We start from the raw sequence: 21,797 nt of genomic DNA, 5'->3' as shown, positions 1-21,797 counted from the left end.
ATCGGATTCACGAAGAAGTCAGAGGCGGCACCTACCGCCTGGAAACACCAGACGGCAAGAAGCTAGCCAGAACTTGGAATGTAGACAACTGAAAAAGTATTACTTCTAAGACTTGTAAATTTTTGTAAACAAAAGGCTTAGTAATGAGAATTGCCTTTTGTTTTAACATGATTTTTATATTTTATATTCAACTGAACCGTCTATGCTATGTACAAACGGCCAACAAATTAGAAACGACTCCGAACGGGAGAAGTACCATCTGTGCTATGTACAAACGACCAACAAATTAGATACGACTCCGAACGGGAGAAGTATTGTCTGTGCTATGTACAGACGACAAATCTAATCCATCTGTCCACTCTGATAAAGTGAGACATTCGGCTACATCCATCCGGGTGACTTCGCTTACAGAGAGCATCTCCCATTTGGATGGCACATTGCTCTATAAACTAATTTCGCAAATGACTGCCATAAAATGGAACAGTAGATGAACGTTTGTAAATACCAACACCAGTCGACAAGGTAAAGTGAGTCGTCAGCCCTATGGGATATCAGGCGGCCTCTTACCATTAGTACGACAGAATTTACGATTAATTTGACTTAGTTGATTTCACAATTAATTGAACCAACTTAGCCAAGCATCCTTCTCGATGAGAAGACTCACTTCAAAAGAACCTATAAGCACAGACAAACGGGATCATACCGCCTGCCTTTTGTGGAAGAAGTGGCCTAAATCGTTTGTACCTATAGGCATCCTGATCAATTGATCTTACACTCCTAAAGACTAAGTTTAAACTTAGCAATAATTATTAATCGTACAATGTTAACTAAGACAACGATTGTTTGAATCTATCAGAAGCACGCCCGTCCTATCGAATGGATGCGGCCGATGACTGTCTGATATCTAAAAATGTACCGTTTGCTCGATGGGAGACTGACCACTTGGTTTGGGGCAATCACCATAGTGATTGATTGACTTTGAAATTAGTCATACTCCTTCAAGTATAAAAAATTTCTAAGTCAATCAACCCATCTTTTAAACCAAGTGTAATACAGTCGTCCAGGGGTAAGAACAACTGGTATATATATATGTAACATAAAGATTGCATGCATAGAATTAGGCAAGTTAAATACTTAGTCAAATTCATGCATAGAAAACAAATCCAAGAACTTGAAAATTTTGAAAGAATGCAAAGTAGTGAAATAAAACCGACCACACAGTCGGCTGATTCATAAATATTAACACCGACCCCACGGTCGATCAAAGTTGAAATTGTTAACCGGTATACCAACCGGAAGAAAGAGAAACATCATTGTTTAACCCGTCTCCACAGTCGTTAAAAGAGACATAATTACTCGGCACGCGGGCCGGAAAAGCACAATACTAGGCCATCCGGCCAGAGGAAAGACATAAAAGCTTAACTATCAGGGGGGAACTCCTCATCATTGGCAGCCGCCATATCAACATCCTTGGCCGGCTGCAGCTCTTGCTCCTCCTCAAGCTCAAGCTCCTCCTCATGCGTTGAATCGGCCTCCTCCTCTAACCCTTGCCTGCATCTGGCAAAATCATTCTATTAATAACAGTCGACATATAAGTTAGAGAAAATCTACCAACTCAAATCAGTCTACCTCAGCAAGAAGAGTGAGGATGACATCGAAATTAAGGGTTCCAACCCCCTCCACAGACTCCCTTTCAGTTGGGGAGACGACCGTCAACATATTTTTTGCCATCTACAGCACATCCGGCCCTTGGCTGCCATCTGCACATTCAACACTTCGTAAGTACTTGATATAAGCTTAACTTCTAGACGGGAACTCTTCAGAGCTGCTGGGCAACTATTGATAGGACTATACCCTACAAGGGTAGGGCAAAGGATTAGTGATTGTAATACCTTTGGGGAGGTCTACCTCTCTTTACTTCAAGCGCCTATCCCTGAGCCCGCTTGCAGCTGCTGAGCCGGTAGCAGCGGTGAGTGGCAGAAAATTAGATTGATCTTAAAAATCTCAATATTCATACCGAAATTAGATTGATCTTAAAAATCTCAGTATTCATATATATTACATTATTTACTATTCTCTTACAATAGAGAAATCACCTTATATCGGGATCCGAGAAAATTCACTTTACTTTCCGCATTTCACTCAACTTCGACTCTTACTAACTTGTTCGTCGGAGGCGGAACTCTGTACAACCAGAGCTTTCGTTTGCTTGTAGGTACAGGCGAAGAGGATCCAATCTTGGTGACGTAACTCTCCCGCAGGACACATAAAAACCCCCCGAAACAATATACATTATATCAAATCTTCACACTAATGTCCATTACAACCCAACATCAAACCAAACTATTAGGTGGTATTCGATAGTAATGAAAATTTGTGTAGAAAAAGAGATATTTTGAGTGACCTATTATTACTAATTTACCATGGTAATGGACATTGATTTATCTCATAGTTATAAACCAAATTAAAATCCACACTATTATTTATAACCACTTGTCAAATGGATAATCTAATTGGGTTTTGCAATTGGAGTAGTTGTTAAATGCCACAATAGTTGTATCTGCATACAAAATTACAAAATGCTCCACTTTTCATTTTACAGTATTAGATTATCTATTTAAAATTACTTTATTTTCCGTATTAGTAACATAAAGTAAAGAGAAGTTCAAAGCTCATTACATTCTTTAGAGAAATCTAACTATACATACTAAGTGTATAAAGATTTTATTAGACAAAATACATGTGAAGAGGGATGAGTATATATGATATCCTTTGTAACAACACTTTATAATTATTGAAAACTAACTAATTAATACCTATATTTAAGAACTCGTTAAAGTTTCACACATTGATTCAAGGCATCAATTTCTTTGTAATTTTTTTTTTTTTTGCAACATTTACTTATTAAACACGTCTTTCATAAAGTGAATTATGATCTTTGCTTGATGTGTTATGTGTTTTGTGCCTTGGACTTGACTAGATTCGGTCTATGTGCCCACTAACTATCATCCCATAATATTCAAAAGGGCGACTTAGATCTGACCTAAGTCCACGTATCGACGTATCGCAATGCTATTTATGCATGCACTATAATTAATATATTAGCACGCTTTGTCGTGTCGTGTTATGTCTTGTAATACTTTTTCAAAAAGTGTGACCCACAACTGACCCACAATTCGACAAACACAATAACACACATACCATGCCATGAGCCAACCCGATCAAGTGTCACCTTTACATGGTTACATTCACAATCGAATTGGATCACTCGCTCACTCAACACCAAGATAGACCTAAAGTATAGCACAACTGCACAAGAACCAGATCCAGAAGCCCCATGAAGCTAGGACTCACCCACCCACTTGAACCAGAAATCCTACAAAGTCAGTATTGTCCAAAGTGGGAGAAATGAAAGGAAAGCCAAAATGACCCAACTTCTAAACCTTAGCCTTCTTCCCAGCAAAACCCCAGCTTTATCTTCTCTAATTTCCTCATCTCGCCATCAAAATTTTGCTGCTTTGAGTCTCCAATTGCGCTGTAATGGCAGATTTTCTTGCCTTTTCTCAGATAATCGAAAGCAGGTTAACTATATTTTCTTCCCCCTTTTTTTGCTGTTGATTTTGAGTTGTTATGAGATATTATTGTCTGGGCATATTGTTGAATCTATATGTTATGTTGAAAATAATTGTTATACCTTGATATTCTCAATATAGTGGTTGTAACTTGAAATGGGATATTGCTATACCTTGATATGATGATAGAATTTGGCTGATTTTCTTGCACTTGGATTTCCGGGGTCAATAATTTTTCTGAATTTTCTGGGAGATAATTACGAAGTACAATATGTGTTTTCCTTCGATATTTAAGAGTTTAAGTTATTCACTTATTTATATGATTTTGCTCTATGATGCTTAATTGATAATATTATGATATTGAACTGACTTGCAGTAGCATATAGTGAATTTGCAAGCTCCACTAATCAATGTCTATAGAAACCCTACTTAATAGATTGATGTAAATACATAATTACTACCTGGTTGAAATGATGTGGCCGAAAGGTGAAAACTTGTTTTCGTCTAAGGTTGTAACTGCCTTTGTCCTATGTACTAAAATTGTGATAGCTACTTTAACTGTGTAAGTGAAGGGATGCTGTGAGCCTGTACTAGCGCGCTATCCATTTGCACAGATGATTTGTTTGAGGGAGGTAGTTTGATTGAAATCTCCCTCATGAATACCCGTGGTTCACTCGAGTATGCATTTTTCATGATCAAATTTCAATTTGGCTTATTAACCAACTTAGGTGTGTGTATGAGTGAAAATTAATTAACAAAATGATAGATATATTTGATAGTGGAAGTGGGAGAGTTTGGATGAAAGTACACACCAACTCTTTATCGGTACCTTAATATATAACCTATCCAACTAGCTGGCGGTGATGACCATCACAGAAGTGTAGCCTTTATTCATTACCTATATGTACTTCGGATACCAAAGAACTGGATTTGGTGGCTGAATTCCTCCTAGCTAATGATTTTTTTTTTAATAGTATCTGTAATGCTTGGCTACTTCTTTGACTTAATATTTCACACAAATTGTAAGAGAATATAAATCAGAAAGAACAATTAGAAAATTGAGAGAGGTTCGGCTGCTTCTTGATTGATAAAGTTGAGAACTTTCTTACAAACGGAGGCTTGAGGTCACCACTCTCCTAGGTGGCTTCAGGCCACTACCCTCCAGAATAAGATTGCCACAAAATACCTAACTAAGCCAATCCCTACTCCCCCTTTAAGCATACGTACACAGCTCATTACAATCAGCAAAAAAGGCCAGCTAGGCTAGCACAAAAGGCCAAGGACTGGCACAGGCATATCCCATATCTGACCCCTGCAGCAGTCATTTGTTGTTGAGTGACTGCCCACTGAAATTGGTGTGCTGCTGCTGATCCAAACCTCTTGCCCCAACGGTCTGCAGTCCTTTCTTGTGCTTCCTTTCATAGGTGATGATACCTTGGGGCTGCACCATATGGGTCGTTACAGTATCCTTTTCCCCTTCTTCCCCTCCTGTCAAACGGAATTGGATCAGTACTTAGAAGCTCTTAAACTGCTGATTTCTAGAGCCTAGTCTGTAGATGTGCAGCATACTGTGAAAACTTCCATTGATGTGGTCCCATGTGGAATAAGAAAAGCATGGAGAAAATCCCTCAATAAGCTTTAGCGATGATAGTTAATTTTCTTACTATTTATACTAAATTTAAGGCAGTGTCGAAGTGCATTTCACACGGAAACATTGCCCCACATTTCCTCCAGGGCTCCAACCTACATTAGGTGTTGCCCATATTGGGTTGAATCGCAATTGCAACAAGGGCTATCTGTTGGTAATTTCTAAGGAACATACACCTTTTTAGAATGAATTATAGTACATATATGAGAGGCTTTCTAAAAGTGACCTGTTTCAGCATTCTCAGGCATGCATCTCATAATTGATTCATCATTATTACATCTTTATATGTTCAGATTGTTCATATTCTTTTTACTTGTTGGTTGTTTGACACTCCGCTCTGGGCTGTCTACTACTACGTATTACTCGTATATATATATATATATATATATATATATATATATATATATATATATATATATATATATATATATATATATATATATATATATATATATATATATGTACAAAGTAGCCGTTAGTTGATCTCATTGTTGTTGCTTAAGCTCATTTTCTCTACATATGAGAAGTATACTAATAAATTTAACCAAAATCACCATGGGCTAAGGTTTTGAGCTGTCTGATTGGAAAGGTTACAAAAAAAAAGACATAATTTGTAATGTAGTTTCCTGATTAGAAGTCAGCTTCCCTCCTTTATGTGTACTTGGTTTTTTTCCACTGATAATGTATTCTATTTTCTTATAAAAGCTACATAAAGAAAACTTCTAGTTATCTGTAGTATGGAACTTTATAGGGTGGTCTTACAGTAGAGTACTGTCCTTTCATGGCAAAACATCTTTCGGCATATGCTCTTGGAGGATCCAATCTCTCCCTGCAGTATATATGGCATCTATCAAATTTTACATTTTTATGCCTATCAAGATTCTAGTGCCATTCCCTGCATCTTTTGAATATTTGTGATTGTGTATGCTGGCAATCTAGTAGCATTGACTTGGCTTTTTGCAGGAGCAAGCTAGGAAAGCCTTAGAAAGTGCACTTGGTGGAAACAAGGAAAAATTTGAAAAATGGGACCAAGAAATTAAGAAGAGAGAAGAAGTTGGCGGAGGAGGAGGTAATGCTGGTGGTGGAGGGTGGTTTGGTTGGGGTGGGCGATTTGGCTGGTCTAATGATGATAACTTTTGGCAAGAAGCACAACAAGCTTGTCTTGCTATATTGGGTCTTCTTGTTTTGGTATGAAATTTATTTTTCCTTGAGTACAGTTCAATCATCTCTCCTCGTGTTCTTCCTTTCTTATGTTTTTCCACCTTTGTGGATTGCATTGTACAGTACCTTGTAGCTGCCAAAGGAGACCTGCTGCTGGCTGTAATCATCAATCCCCTTCTGTTTGCCTTGCGAAGTACAAAAAACGGCTTCACTTACGTTACATCAATGATAACTGGAAAATCATTTACGGGCAATGATGCACAGTTTGAAGAAATGAAACTGGAGGCAGCCCAAAGTAGTGCTAAAGAGAGAATTATGAAGAAATGGGGATCTGATTAACAATTCTAATATTCAATTGGAGAGCAAGTAGATGTGTAGAGCCATTTCGGTGCGTAATCTTGCTTGACATGAAGTGTCTGTATTGCATATATGCATGACATTTTTGGTTATAGCCCTTATAGGATATTTTGGACCCTTCATTTTATTGAAACAATTCTAATACAGGGATAATGCCAAATTGTTTGAGATATACTCTATTCATTATGCTCGAGTCGTAAGAACTGATTTTCCTACTCTAAGAACTGATTTAATTTTGGCACGCTCTTGTGAGAATGTTAATCTAACTAGTGCGTTGACCAAGTTTTTTTCCGATCAGGTTAGAGAATCGTGATTGATATAAGATTATATTTCCTTTTAGGTACAACAGGAGAAATAAATAAGTATGAAGTTATACTTCTATTTTCCTTTCACAAATCATCATAATGATCTGTATGTTGTTAGTTGTGCATTGATTAGGTCTGTGGGGTTCTCTTAATTGTTCATGGGGGAATAAAGGCTTGTTTGCCGTACATACCGCTCACTTGAGGGGATATGCCACCAACCTCCGGTTATCTTGTTATTAATCATTGCAAATTATTAAGTCAACCATTAAGCTTAATGAGCTGCAACGATAGAGGTACAAATTCTTGTATAAGACGAGTGTATACAAATAATGACTGTCAAAGTGTTTAGTCATCTAACACGAAGCACCAAAATAAAACTGTTACGGAGTCAAATCAATTTTTGCTATTATAGGTATTCCTTCTCTAAACCTTTATTCTCGGCAATTTTTTTAACAGTTTTGTTACTGTTGGTTATAAGGAGCAATGATAAGTTCATCTCCGATATTAGTAAAAAACTTACCTTTAATTCTCGACATATCTCACTATCTCACTGGCGTTTTAGATTTTTCGAATTAGGAAAAGATTACACAGTACATTAAAATTGGAAACCTTGAAGATTTGATCATAATTTTTTTTTGGAAGACTTGAAGATTGGACTTTAGGAGCAACATGTAAAGTGAATAGAGTTGTTAAGATAAAAAAAAAAAGAATTGTCCTGCTTTAAAAGTGCACTGCATGATCTTCTCCTGCACTATCTTCTCTCATATTTATTCCTGATTTTCGGATCACCACATGACTAATTCCAACCTTTTTTGCACTTTCTAACTTTCTCTCTCCTCTGTTTTTCATTCCTTTCTTGGTGTCTCTACTTTCCCCTAGGCTTATCCTTCTTGGGTTTTTCTCCATTTTTGTTATTTTGCAATTTGCTGCATCTTTTTCTAGGATTCTTTGACCTTGGTCACACTCTTTCTGTGTTTATTTAATATTACCATTAAAAACCCAAGTAAAATATGTTTAAAAAATATTTACTTTGATTTAGATTTGGTGATTTTTCGGCTCCCTTATTTGTCACACATACCCTCCATTTTATTGGGTTCCTTTCAATTGTAGGGGTTGGTAGGGGGAGCCTTAAAATTCAAAAAAAGTTTGTTTTTTTTTTTTTCCAAGGTTTTCTCTTGTATTTAAATTTGGTTTTCTGAGAATTTTGGTTGTTTTGAAACTCTAAAAACCATGGGTTTTGATGAAAATAAGCAAGAAATTTCTGGTGATTCAACTGATGTTCTGAATGTCAAAGAAAAGGAAGAGGGTGTTAGTGTTAATGAGCCTAACAAGGAAAAACTAACTAGGAAATTAAGTGAAGATTCTGTTCTTAGTATTGAGGATGATGAAGATGATGATGATGCTGAGAGTAAGATTGATTTGGGTCCACAATGCTCATTGAAAGATCAGTTGGAGAAAGACAAGGTTTTTCCTGTTTTCAGTTTAGTCTTTCCTAAGGCCCGTCGGAATTAGTTGTCACGTTGACAGTGTAATCTAAACTAGTATCGCGACAATAAATTATGACCAAGGTAGTAGCAACAAAGTTTTATTGTTTGTGTGCTTATTTTGTATCTGTCTTGTGCTCATGGCTTTAGGATGATGAAAGTTTGAGGAAATGGAAGGAGCAACTTCTTGGCAGTGTGGACATTAATGCAATTGGAGGTAATGAATTTGAAATCATTTTTACCTTTTATATATGTGTTTCATATGAGTCTCTAGATTGTTATGTTAAGAGTTAAACCTTAGTTAATTCTATACAAAAAAAACTTTAGTTTGGGATCTAAGTATGTAATTCTTTGATTCAACTTTTTCACATTTTGCCACTCGCAATCATGTTCTTCCACTACGTTACTCAACTTCTACATAATTTCCTTGTATGTCTCGTTACTAGGGTAATTGCACATGCTCATGAGTCATGATCTTTGGAACCTTCAAAATCCTAAGGAGTTCTTTTTGTCTCTGTAGAACATGGGCCTATCTAAATCATGAACACCTACTAGAGTTCATCTATGTTGAACATATACATTGATACATTTTCGATGTGAGAATAGTTCCATAATATTGATTTAATGTAAATTTTGTTGGTGAAATACATAGATACAACTCTGTTGAAATAAGCTGTTTAATTTGTATTTTGGTTGCAAGCTCTGCCTGTAGTTATAATCATCATTTTTATATTGCTGATTTTGTAGCTGTAGCCTTTATAGGAGTACGATGTACTATATTCCTGCGTAGTTTGAGCCTAGTAATCTGTTTTTTCAGTATAATCCATATAACGAGTTAGGTTTTCTTTCCATGTCAAAAGAAAAGGGAGTATGATGTAGTTTAAAGTTTACTATTTTCCTTGGTAGAAACTGGCTGTTTTTCTTACATGTTGCTCCATCTGATTTCTTGACGATCACTTAATATTGCAGAAACTCTTAACCCAGATGTAAAAATTTTGAGCCTCGCGATTAAATCTCCTGGTAGAGATGATATTTTGCTTCAGATTCCAGAAAATGGAAAGGTGAAAGGAAACTGGTTTACACTGAAAGAAGGTAGCCGCTACAGCCTCCAGTTTGCTTTTCAGGTCAACCATAACATAGTTTCAGGCCTCAAGTACACCAATACTGTTTGGAAAACTGGAGTTAAAGGTAGATACATTAACTTTTTGGTGTTAACATAGTGGATGAAATCCTAGATTCTTTGGTCCTTTTTCCTGAAACTGTGCTTTTTTTTCAACAGTTGATAGCACGAAAGAAATGCTCGGAACATTTAGCCCTCAAGCAGAGCCATATAAGCATGAAATGCCAGAGGAGACCACCCCATCAGGAATTTTTGCTAGAGGATCATATACAGCTAGGACAAGGGTGAGTATCAAACATCCCCCTCTTAGGCTGTTATTTAACTACACAACTTAATGCGAGTATATCCTTATCTCATTTAATAGTAGAATCATCTGTAGGCTGAGTTGGTTAGAGATTAGGGGATGGCCAACGTGACAGAGATCGTACTTGGTTAAATACACTATTTAAACTTGGTTATTAGATTCATTTTAAGCCAAAATCTTTACCATGAATCCATGGTTCATAGCATAGAAGTCAATGAAGTAGACAGGATTCCCAATGTCTTGACTCTCTTGAGTGACCATTAGAAACCATTCCAGCTAATCAGCAAACAATTTCTACTTCATCCATCCACCAACTTTTTCTTTGAATCTTTTTACTAGCCTTGACCTAAGTGCCCTCAAGCAATGTTAACATAGCTTTGGAACGGAGGGTATACATGATTCGGCCAATTTGATGTTGCCTCGTTCATGGAAACTCCTTGATAATTCATTTCCAGGCATCAATCTAAATGGAAGTTTTCTCCGTCTTTTGTTTGAGGGTGATAGGTTATAACGGTCATTTTTTGTTACTACCAAGTTATGGGTACATCATACTTAATTGCATATCTTATATTAGGCCAAAAATAATGTTGTGAAACCATTGAACTCGTGTGTTAATTCAGATATGCAGTTGCTATTCTTTTCTGTCGGACCACATCTGCAACCTGGACCCTGTGTATTAAACTGACGGATCATGGAATTTAGTTTTGGCTGACATTTTCTTCAAAAGCATGCAAAAGTGTCATAGTTGTCAATTACTGCAGCTTGTTACTCTTATGTTTTTCATTTCAAATTTCAAAAATGCCATACCATACTGATCTTGCACTTGTTCAAAAAATCTTGAGCATGAGTGTATGATTATTAAAATATTTTATTTCATTTTCTTGACAGTTTGTTGATGATGACAACAAATGCTATTTGGAGATCAACTACACATTTGACATCCGAAAGGATTGGTAAAACCCTTGATACTGCCCATTGGTTCTCGATGGTTGGTGATCTTGAAGGTTATCGAGTATGTTACTCAAGCAGTTGGAAAGAAGAGATCAACTAAAAGGCAGCTTTAAATCAACAACCTTTCCTGATCACTTGACCTAGACTTTGCTCCACTTTTAATTTCTTTTTTCTTCAGCAATGTCTCCATGTGTGGAACTTACAGTGTAAAGGTTCACATTGTGTTGACATTGTTAGCTAAACTGTCAATTGACATTTCTGTTGTTTTCGGAGCATTTTTAATAACTATATGTTGAGAGGTTTGAAAAGTTCCGTCTTTACATATTTTAACTCGAAACTACCCTTCTATGCAGTCTGAACAATCCCAGATTCCTGTAATTCCGATCTATGTACGATCTTTTTAGTCTACTTAAAGTTATCAGCCTCAGAATTGTTTGAGCATTGCTTTACTATGTTTGTACCAAGGGCTGTTATAAGCTACTTAAAGCAATTCAGCAAATGTGCACTTATGTTAACTTTTGTTTTTAGAAGCATTCTTTTCTTATGATTGTCTATTTCTTGCTGCTTATTATTGGTGCCTCTTTTTGTTGTTGGTCGTTATAACTACCATGTCTTCCAAACATTTTTCAAAAGGGTGCCCTATTCTAATAATGTCATGGAATCCTATGCATTATTCTACTAAGTTCAGTATAAAGCTAAGCTTTGGCATGTAGGAATTACTCTCCATATTCCACATGTAGAAGTCACTTTCTATAATGGCATATTGTCTTGGAAGGGACCAAGAGTAATAGGTGTAAAGACCTGGCAAATGGGTCATTCGGGTCAGCTAACATTTGGGTCGGGTCAGGTCGATTTTCGGGTCAACTTTGGGTCAGGTATCGGGTCAAGTTCGGGTTGGGTATGTTTGGGTCAGGTATCGGGTTGGGTATGTTTGGGTCAGGTATCGGGTCAAGTTCGGGTTGGGTATGTTTGGGTCAGGTATCGGGTCAAGTTCGGGTTGGGTATGTTCGGGTCATATTCGGGTCAGGTCAAAATCTGGTCGGGTCATGTTCGGGTTGTTTCATTTGTGAAGCAAGCTCAAATGAATAATTTTATACGGAGTATATATTTTGTTATTGTTATAATAAAAACTATCAATTCAGTTTATGAGCTTAGCTATGGTTGAAAATGAACAATTTGAGTTACTTTTGGTACAAGACATTTTAAGTTCAATTATAAGGTAATTTTAGTTCGGGACATTTCGGGTATCGGGTCTGTTCGGGTCAATTTTGGGTATCGAGTATGTTCGGGTCAAACACTTCGGGCCAATTTTGGGTCGGGTCAGTACGGGTGTCGGGTCAACTCCATTTTCAGGTCGGGTATGGATTGGGTCGAGTCAATTTCGGGTTTCGGATCATTTTCGGATCCATGTTTTTGAGTTAATTTCGGGTCATGGGTCGGGTCATTCGGATCGGATCATCGGGTCTGGGTTAGGATTGCCAAATCTAGGTGTAATACGGTGTGTGGATCAAAAGTCCATTTTCTGAAGTATGAAGTATATTATTATGGTCGTTAAAAAAAAGTATGTTATTATGGGATGTGATGAGGTTTTCTGTAATCACATATAATCTGATTGAGGAATCACAACACTTCATTCGTATAGTGTATATTTGAATTTAAATATTAATTGGATGATTTTTTTTTTTTTTGAAAAGGTAAGATACACGGAAAAAATTAAGAATGTCTTCTCAAAAGACCGTATACTAATTTTTCTTGGAAAAGGAAATAAAATTTTTTACTATCAATGTAAGGGTCGATATCTTGAAGATAATTGTAAGAATATATGAAACATGATGGAACTATGGTTAAAAAATGAATGTTATATTCTTAGTAAAAAATGATATACACAAAGTTTAAATAGTTAATCACAAATCTCAATTACATCAAATATTGAATGTTTTTAATTCATAAATCAAACTCGCACAATTAAACAATTGAAAACCTTTCAACCACAAACATTTTTAATTTTACGATTGACCGTCTTTTCCGATAAATCTTTTATGGACTATGGACGATCGTTTCGGGGCTTAAGAATACTATGAACCCTTGGGTTATGACCCTATGATTGGACCATAGCCAAAAACTTAATTTGGGTTAAAGGAGATTGGATTACTATAATTAGCAATCCAAATTTCGTTATTTTTTGGGCTATTATCTTCTAATTCGTATTTGGGTGACCTTCAAGTTTTATTCGGTCAGTCTAAATTCTTGTTGTACTAACTTAGCTCTGGAAATTGGAATCCAAATCAAAGTACAACCGAAAACTTCCTATCAATTTCACAGGTATTTTCCAGAATTTCAAGCTCTTGTAAAATTATTATTATTATATTTTTTTAATTTTGCCCTCATTGAAGTATTTTCTGTAATTTCCAATAATTTTTGTATTTTTATGTAAAGATCCTGTTGATTAACTGTTAAATGCTTTTCTTTCTGGAACTTTAATTTATCAATTTGTTTATCTTTAGCTGAAATTTTCTGGGTTTATTCTATATTTTTGCTTTGTTTTCTTCTATTGTGGAAAATTAGGGTTCTAAGAAGCTAATTTTGGGTGTATAAATTGCACATATAGGTTTGAAGATTACCCAAATTATCGTTGATTTGAGAACCCAGTATTGAGAATTGACAATGGGAAGTAAGAGAGAGAGAGAAGAGGTGAAGGATAGTGAGGTAAAGAGGCAGAAGATGGAAGAAGAAGAAGATGAAGAAGAGGGAGGTTCGCCGAAAACTCATGCTTTCGAGAACCCGCTACTTCCATTAGCTTCATACAATGATGATGATGAGGAAGAGGACGAGAGGAGGAGGGATGCGATTCGGAGGCGTGTTAGTGAGGGGAATGGCAAGCAGGAAGCAGAGGTTAATGGCAGTGTGAATGGGGTTGTTGCTGATGATGTTGAGGATGATGAAGATGAGGAGGATTTAGGTTTTCATCAAGCCAAGCGCAATCGGGCCGTTGAGGTTAGGAGGGATTGCCCTTACCTTGATACTGTTAACAGACAGGTACTCTATTACTTGAATTTGATACAAATTTTTGTTTATTGGTTGTTTGCTATGTTATTTGAAGCTTTTGTTATTTGATACTGTTGCTGTTTATTGGAATCTGTAGTAAGGAGTTATAATGTGGTTAGCATGATTCTCGATTGAGGTATTGGTAATTGATTACTTGTAAAGTTGTAATTGCATGCTGAATTAGAAGGCGGAGTGAATTTGGAAAGATGGCCTCTTTTCGGATTTAGATGCTTCTGTACGATAATAATGAGCATACGTAAGTTCGGGTAGGGTGGGGTTGATCCACCCTGGGTAATGGGATAGATGGTTGGTCTTGGGAGACACTGGGTGTTCTGCTTTGTTAAATCTCAAGTGTTATTTAAACTTCTCCAACAATTGTGCTATAAGTGGGTCACAATATGTGTAGATTACTAGATTCTGTAGAATTTTGATGTAAGGATGGCTGTGTGATATATAAACTTGTACTCCCTCCATCTATAAATAATTCTCCGTATTGACATGACTCACGTTTACTAATTTGGGATGTCGATCAAAAGTTTTCTGAAACTTACTGTTGGATACACTTACTTAACCTTGCTTAAGTAGAGAGATGTTCAGAGTGTGAGAATGGCCAATTATTATAAAGGAGCGTTATAGTGAAATTGTGTCATATTCTTAATCATGAGGGTTTCAAACAATGTGACATATTGTGCTGCTGAAATATTGGTAGTGGAAGAGGGAGCTAGCCCTTTGGTGTGAACCTTGTAAAGAACTGTATTTACTTTTATATCTTCGTCTGTTGGGGTTGTTCTCTGGATGATTTAAAAACATCTGTTCATTAAACAGTTTGTGTTGAGTTATTGTGACCATTTGTAGATATGTAGTCTGTAAACCTTGATATTAGCACCAAGAAAAAATTGGAAATTACTTATTGATATTTTAAAGTACTTTTCATTTGTATTTTATGGAGACCTGATTTAGTACATTGCTTCCTTGCAGGCTTTAGATTTTGATTTTGAAAAATTCTGCTCAATCTCTTTAACAAACTTGAATGTATATGCATGTCTGGTGTGCGGTAAGTATTACCAAGGAAGAGGCCCCAAGTCTCATGCATATACTCATAGCCTGGAGGCAGGACATCATATCTTCATAAATTTAAAGACTGAGAAGGTCTTTTGCCTACCTGATGGATATGAGATCAATGACCCATCTTTAGATGACATCCGTCATGTTCTAAACCCCAGGTTTGTTTCATTTTTATCTTCTACGTACATCTTTACATCAATATATGCTGTATGCCTAAACCGTTATGCTGTTACGGACTTACGGTGTTACCTGTAATGGTTTTATGTCTAAAATTTATAGAGTTAAGATCACCTCAAAGGTGTGATGTACAGAAGATAACAACTTTTGGCTGATCTTTCTGGTATCTAGGTTTGCTAGGGAACAAGTTGAGCAGCTAGATAGAAGCAAGCTGTGGGCAAGAGCTCTTGATGGCTCCGATTACCTGCCTGGACTGGTATATCCTCTGTCATGACTGACTAAAATAAAATCTTTTCCTTCTTGTTCTTCATCTATATGTTAAGTGGAAATATTATGTTTCGTCATGCTGCGTTACAGCAGATTGGATGACCATTTGAAATTATTTTGTTTTCAGGTAGGACTTAATAACATTAAGGAGACTGATTTTGTTAATGTTACAATTCAAGCGCTTATGCGAGTTACACCCTTGAGGAATTTTTTCCTGATTCCAGAGAACTACCAACATTGCAGATCTCCCCTGGTTCATCGTTTTGGGGAGCTCACTCGTAAAATCTGGCATGCAAGAAATTTCAAGGGACAGGTATAAACATGGTTATGTTTGACTTCAGTTGCAAATGGAATATTTCACCAGTGTATAGAGTATTAAATTTGATTCAATCATTGAAGGTGAGCCCCCATGAATTTTTGCAAGCTGTGATGAAAGCAAGTAACAAAAAGTTTCGAATAGGTGCACAATCTGACCCACTTGATTTCGTGACTTGGCTCCTTAATACCCTTCACAAAGATCTCAAAAAAAGCTCAAAGAAAAACACGAGTATCATTCATCAGTGCTTCCAGGTAACGTCTCCATCTATGTACATATTGGGTATCATTACATGTTAGTGATCGTGTCTCATTGAAATTTATTTGCACTACAGGGAGAACTGGAGGTTGTGAAAGAAATGCAGAGTAAAGGTACTGAGAGAAGAGAAGGTGGCGACAATCAAAATGGTGGATCCGAAAACCCTAATGTTGTCAGAGAAACTTCCAAAATGCCATTTCTAATGCTTAGCCTTGATTTGCCTCCTCCGCCACTTTTTAAAGATGTTATGGAAAAAAATATTATTCCTCAGGTATTTAATGCTTGATTGCTCTTTCATTTTCCAATTGCTGAATGTTTTTGGATTCTGAATTTATCATTTTATTCACCCATTAAGGTAGTGCAGCAGTATTTAGGTATTGGGAAACCGAGAGTGAGTGGCTATCTGCTTGTTGCAATGAGTATAATTTCAAATATTTGCTTGCCTTTGAACATTGTGTGTTAGGACCTTTCGTTTCAATTGTATGCATTGTCGTGTAGAAACCACTCATAACATAAGGATGTTGCTTTCCTGAAAAGAGTCTAAGTAACCATACATAATTTCTTCCTGTTAGCTGAAAAAGGAACCTCATTGTGGAGGTAGATGTTGCATCAATGCCATTAATGCCTGTATAAATGGTACTACTCTCTGCCAATTTTCTTAAAATTTGTATTCCCTAGATTGTGTCCTTTGATTCTTCTGGGGCTGTTATTGCAGCAGCTACCAAAGGGAGAAAACATTTGATTTAAGGCAAGAAGAATACATTGGTTTTCCAATGCACTTTTCCCATTCTGCTAATCCTTTTGCTTGCTGGTGACAAAATCTGTAGTCTTGGTTGAATTCTGAGGGCTTTTTCAGTATCCTTTACATTTTTTTTTAGATAAAGACTAAACTATATACACAAATTTTTATATGTGGATGGCCACACCGTGTGGCCGTAAGTAACCCCTGAATAAGTAACTCCTGAGGGCCCTGACTGACTGATAACCCCTAAATAAGTAACCCCTGACCGATTGAGTAACCCCTGACTGACTGAGTAACCTCCGAATAAGTAACCCCGACCACACAGAAAAAACATTGAACTATATAATAATTCAAATCAAATTTCCAATTTAAAACAAAATCTAAATACTGTAATTTTTTCACACTTTTGCAACTGTCTTCCATAATTTTATTAGTTCATCATTAATTATTACAAAATCTGTCATCAACCGCCCCCTTGATCCACCTCAAATGAACACCCAAGCTTGTAAAAATCATATTAGCTCATCATTTTTGTGAAGTAACAATTAAGATTGAGAATGGGGAAGGGGAATACAGAACAACAGCACTCCTTGTCTGATTGTTGTTGTCAACGCTGCCTACTTGATCTCATTGGTCTTCAATTTAAGTAGAGCACCTGTCCATCTAGCCCTTGGCAGTCTTGCTGGCGAGTCACCTCTAGTCCTCTGCCTATACCAAGTGAGGACAATGAGAGGCAGATAGAGGCAAATCATAATACAGATTAGTGAGAAAAGGAGAGGACTCAGGAGTCAAGATTACAGATGAGAGAGATGAAGTAATGTGTTTTGTGAAAGTGTAAAACAAAACTTTTCCCTAAATCACTTTTATTGTTTTTCTCTTTTCCACTTTAACTTTACAAGTTTGCCCTTATTTTTATTTTATTTTATTTATTTTTTTTTTAAGGAAAAAATGGAAAATAACAAACCTACGACAGTGCCAAACAAGCCCTAAGGTTTTAACTTTTAATAGATAAATCTGGGAGAGAGTTTTGCTTGTTTGATGTGTCTGGTCACACCTCTAGCATTTGAATATGCTTGATGGTTATTTGATGGGCAGAGAATTATGGCTTAGTTAGCAGTTGCATCTATGCCGTTCCGTGAAGCTATCTCCTCATTACTGAATTGTATCTAAGCACAAATCACAATCTACAGATAATTTGAATGTGCTCGTCAATATTTACACCTTGATTTTCCAAAAAACGTAACTTTGAAAATTCTGTACGACGAGATTTGGGGAGGGGGGTATTTTCTAGTTGAGCATCCATCATGCATGTCTTCTGGTTTCACCATCTTTGTTAATATATACTTCGCATATTTTTTTAATCTTCCTCCTTTATTTTGTATGGTAATCTGATGGACTTGGCTTAACTGTGTTCTTTCTTAGGTTCCACTTTTCAACATATTGAAAAAGTTTGATGGTGAGACCATAACAGAAGTTGTGCGTCCTCAAATCGCTAGGATGAGATATCGTGTAACCAAACTGCCACCTTACATCATTATGCACATGCGGCGATTCACGAAAAACAACTTTTTTGTTGAGAAGAATCCCACCCTTGGTAAGTATCGTGCTTCGTGGCTATAATTTTTGTGTGCATCAGTGCATGATAGGACTAGTTGTCATTACAAGGTGGGTTTTGCTAATTTTCTTCATCGTCCTTTTTGTGCTGCTTCAATTTACCTTATGTTCAACTGAAGCAGTATTTTGTCAACCTTACGCTTCTGCCATATGTTGGTTGATTAAAACAAATTTACTTCTACTTGGCAAGTGCACTCGCCTTTTTTCTGAATGGTATATTTTTCCATAGTTTAGCTACTAGAAATCTACTATGGATTTATCGCCATCAGATTACGGTAGTGTTCTCTTTACCTGAGTTTCACTTTATCAGCCCTTATCTTATCTGAACTTATTAAACGTAAAATAAGTGTGAAAGAATGAGGAAAACAGAGACTACAGTTTACCACGTCCAATTGATTTGCTTGCTACAGCAAAGGAAATTGTTCGAACTACGGAAGCTGATGGACTATCCTATTAATAAAGCTGAAGCTAGACTAGCAGCCTCGCCCTTCCACACCACTGATTGCTTAATTCCCTGGCCTTCCACATCAGCATGTTTAGAGTTTTTTAATACCCATGCCCATTTGCAGTGTGTTTATCATGTGTATACTTGCAACACGTGCCTCACTTCTCTTATTAAGTGATATATATGACTCAGTACCCTAATTTTACAGCACAAATGTTTCTTTGCAGTTAATTTTCCTGTGAAGAACCTCGAGCTGAAGGATTATATCCCTCTGCCCACACCAAAAGATGACGAGAAATTGCGTTCAAAATACGATTTAATTGCAAACATTGTTCATGATGGCAAGCCTAGTGAAGGGTCGTACAGAGTCTTTGTTCAAAGGAAGTCAGAGGAACAATGGTAATTACTAATTTATAAGCTTGGTGCCTCTTAACTTATACATGCTTTTGTTATATTGGGACAAGTTTATAATCGTTAAGTGGCATTGTTTTAGAAATAATTAACTCATTGTCTTAATCTCTCATAAGTCCTAAGCAAGGTTAAGAATTCACCATTATCTTATGGAAATAAGTCGCATAATTTATAGTAAATTCAATTCCATGAGTGATTGAGGGTGTGTCTGGTATTTCAATAATATTCTCTCTAAGTTACATAAAATGTGACTCTTTTTTTGGGATATATCAATATAGCATAGGTTACTGGCTTACTAGTTAATCCCCACTTATGGGATTAAGGCTTTGATTGATTGGTTGGTTGATTGATTACTGGCTTACTAGTTACTATTATATCCAGTTCTACGGAGTATATTCTTCCTCCAATATTTGACCTTTCTGCCTTGTTTCTTTTGCTTAGTTTTTTATTTATTTTTTTATTTTTTATTTTTTATTTTTTTTTTCATTTATCAATTGAACAGTTGAAAATACTCTCATGTTTTCCGGCTCACTCTAGTGCCATTTTGGATCTGTGAATACCCCCAGGTATGAGGTGCAGGACTTGCATGTATCAGAAACACTACCTCAGATGGTTGCTCTTTCAGAGGCGTACATTCAGGTGTATGAGCTACAGCAGCAACATTGAAAGCCTCTTTTTTTTTTTTTTTTTTTTTTTTTTTTTTTTTCCTCTTTAAAATGTCACCATTAGTTCTCAAGCTGAACAACAAAGTCACCATCTGTCAAACTTGGAAATGTTGCCATCAAATTTGGTGTTTATTCTGGTTGAACAGAGTAGGATGATATACTTCCCAGAATTTAGTTCGTATTTACGTCACATACTTCCAGAAATTGAAAAAGAGTAGCTGCAACATTTTACCAGGAAAGAAGTTTGTATGTAGTTTTTCTACCTTCATTCATAGTTTTAGCTTTCAGAGGAAGAGTTAATTTTGTATTGCTCATCCTGGAATAGTAGAATCCTATAATCAGAATTAAAGCTTTTTGCTTCTAAGAAACAGGGAATGCAATTATAAAGAAAAAAGGAGTGTGAATCGCTACTTCACAACGATAATTGGACCATTCCTGTTTACGGGTGTCAACTTTTTTTTTTTTTTTTTAGAATAAGCCAATCAACGCTTAAGTAACAATTAGCATCAACAAACATGTGATAATCAAATACGTACCAATAAAGGATTTTCAACATCTTAATGAGACTCTAGGATAAGAAGTTAGAGATTAGAACCAATTTTTTTGGCTCTTAATTATTATAACCATAATTTTCTAAATTGATTATGTTATTAAATGAAACTTATTCTCTAGGCTTTAGAAACAGATTGGTAGTCTCTTATGGTTGAGTTTTATGACCCATGACCCCTTAAGACACCTTTCCGCCCCCTTTACTTTTGAAAAAAATTCACAAATTTGATCTAAAGTCATGTATTTTGGCTTTTAACAAAGATTTGGCTTTTCAAAATCAAAGAGCAGAAGATAAGATGTTTCCTATGGGTCCCCATGAGACCGCAATAGTCCAATTGGGTGATTGCAATTATTTATTTTGCCTCTTAACTATGTAATATCAATTTAGTTGGTCACACTTGTTATTGATATAAGTTCATCACGAGTCTTTATCTAATATGATTCCAAATTTTCAAACATTTTTTATGACTTAAGGATGCATCTCCATCATTATTTGAGTTTTTTTTTTTATTCCGAGTCTTAAAATCTTCAAAAATAGTTTGATTTCGTGTATTTTCTTGATAATATTTTCTTGATTCGACAAGGTTATGTATTTAGATGCTTTAAAAAGTTTGAGTTGAATATTTAAATGGGGTTTGTTGGGGAATTGAAAAATATAAAAAAAGTGAAAGTGAATTAAAACTATAGGCATTAAAAAAGTACTCTCTATTTTTTTTTAATGTTTTTCATATTTTCTTTTTGCACAGTTTTCAGTGCAATATCGTAATTAATACTTCAAGTTTTGCATAACCAATTTCACGGAAATTAAGAAAAAAGAGGGAGTAGAGAAATATTCTATGGGAAAGATAAAAAGTACTCCGTTTTTTTTATTAAGTGCCTCATTGGGGATTTTGGCACTATTCACTAAACATACTTTGATCGATGTTTGTGAATTATACATAAGAAAAAACATAATCTTGTGGGTACTTGTTAGAATCGTCTCAATGAGTAGATAATTAATATTCAATTGTTATAATTTATAGTTAATAATAATTAAAGATATTATTAGTCAAAGTTTTGTATCGGCATGCGTGTCATGTCAGTATGTAACTATGGGGCACTTAAAAAAAAAGGAGTAAAAAATATTTACGGAAATACAGAGTAATAAAAAGTAGAGACTATTTTTAAAAATAGGCATATCATTTTGGGACGCCCTATTAGAAAAAGGAAAATTTTTAAATTACCATCCAAAAATGACACCTTTTTCAAAATAACCACCCGTTCAATTTTTATTTTTTTTAAAAATTTTTTACCACCCCTTAAATTAAAAAATTATTCAGATTCCCACCTTTTTCAAAATTC

At 35.9% G+C, this 21,797-nt stretch overlaps 3 protein-coding genes across 4 annotated transcripts; all 3 read left to right on the top strand.

Annotated features, from left to right (window-relative positions):
* Positions 1-3,373: 3,373 nt before the first annotated feature.
* On the top strand, positions 3,374-6,979 carry LOC110687443. The gene is made up of 3 exons (XM_021864093.1): positions 3,374-3,581; positions 6,184-6,408; positions 6,505-6,979. Exons 1-3 carry the CDS (start codon positions 3,426-3,428, stop codon positions 6,718-6,720), a joined length of 597 nt encoding a protein of 198 aa, XP_021719785.1. The 5' UTR covers positions 3,374-3,425; the 3' UTR covers positions 6,721-6,979.
* A 677-nt stretch (positions 6,980-7,656) lies between these two features.
* LOC110687441 (rho GDP-dissociation inhibitor 1-like) lies at positions 7,657-11,417 on the top strand. The gene is made up of 5 exons (XM_021864092.1): positions 7,657-8,507; positions 8,678-8,744; positions 9,497-9,715; positions 9,807-9,931; positions 10,840-11,417. Exons 1-5 carry the CDS (start codon positions 8,274-8,276, stop codon positions 10,906-10,908), a joined length of 714 nt encoding a protein of 237 aa, XP_021719784.1. The 5' UTR covers positions 7,657-8,273; the 3' UTR covers positions 10,909-11,417.
* A 1,564-nt stretch (positions 11,418-12,981) lies between these two features.
* On the top strand, positions 12,982-20,328 carry LOC110687440 (U4/U6.U5 tri-snRNP-associated protein 2-like). 2 transcript variants are annotated; one of them, XM_021864091.1, is made up of 10 exons: positions 12,982-13,224; positions 13,511-13,938; positions 14,926-15,170; positions 15,361-15,445; positions 15,584-15,769; positions 15,856-16,026; positions 16,107-16,301; positions 18,195-18,366; positions 19,059-19,230; positions 19,745-19,867. In XM_021864091.1, the coding sequence occupies exons 2-10, from the start codon at positions 13,567-13,569 to the stop codon at positions 19,746-19,748; spliced, it is 1,602 nt and encodes a 533-aa protein (XP_021719783.1). In that variant the 5' UTR covers positions 12,982-13,224; positions 13,511-13,566; the 3' UTR covers positions 19,749-19,867. The 2 variants fall into 2 exon arrangements, with proteins under 2 accessions (XP_021719783.1, XP_021719782.1); XM_021864090.1 differs by having other exon boundaries at positions 12,986-13,224; positions 19,809-20,328.
* Positions 20,329-21,797: the final 1,469 nt, after the last annotated feature.

This window comes from Chenopodium quinoa, unplaced genomic scaffold (genome assembly GCF_001683475.1).
Source record: "Chenopodium quinoa cultivar QQ74 unplaced genomic scaffold, ASM168347v1, whole genome shotgun sequence".
NCBI lineage: Eukaryota > Viridiplantae > Streptophyta > Magnoliopsida > Caryophyllales > Amaranthaceae > Chenopodium > Chenopodium quinoa.
Note: the sequence above shows the minus strand (reverse complement) of the source record. Positions and strands in the feature narration are given on the sequence as shown.

What these genes read in the sequence shown, in the direction of transcription:
- LOC110687443 (XM_021864093.1), top strand. Translation starts at nt 3,426, where the DNA reads ATGACCCAACTTCTAAACCTTAGCCTTCTTCCCAGCAAAACCCCAGCT. An exon ending in TCTCAGATAATCGAAAGCAG is followed by an intron (nt 3,582 to 6,183) that starts GTTAACTATATT and finishes GGCTTTTTGCAG; the next exon opens with GAGCAAGCTAGGAAAGCCTT. An exon ending in TATTGGGTCTTCTTGTTTTG is followed by an intron (nt 6,409 to 6,504) that starts GTATGAAATTTA and finishes TGCATTGTACAG; the next exon opens with TACCTTGTAGCTGCCAAAGG.
- LOC110687441 (XM_021864092.1), top strand. Translation starts at nt 8,274, where the DNA reads ATGGGTTTTGATGAAAATAAGCAAGAAATTTCTGGTGATTCAACTGAT. An exon ending in ATCAGTTGGAGAAAGACAAG is followed by an intron (nt 8,508 to 8,677) that starts GTTTTTCCTGTT and finishes TCATGGCTTTAG; the next exon opens with GATGATGAAAGTTTGAGGAA. An exon ending in CATATACAGCTAGGACAAGG is followed by an intron (nt 9,932 to 10,839) that starts GTGAGTATCAAA and finishes TTTTCTTGACAG; the next exon opens with TTTGTTGATGATGACAACAA.
- LOC110687440 (XM_021864090.1), top strand. Translation starts at nt 13,567, where the DNA reads ATGGGAAGTAAGAGAGAGAGAGAAGAGGTGAAGGATAGTGAGGTAAAG. An exon ending in CCGATTACCTGCCTGGACTG is followed by an intron (nt 15,446 to 15,583) that starts GTATATCCTCTG and finishes TTTTGTTTTCAG; the next exon opens with GTAGGACTTAATAACATTAA. An exon ending in TGAGAAGAATCCCACCCTTG is followed by an intron (nt 18,367 to 19,058) that starts GTAAGTATCGTG and finishes GTTTCTTTGCAG; the next exon opens with TTAATTTTCCTGTGAAGAAC.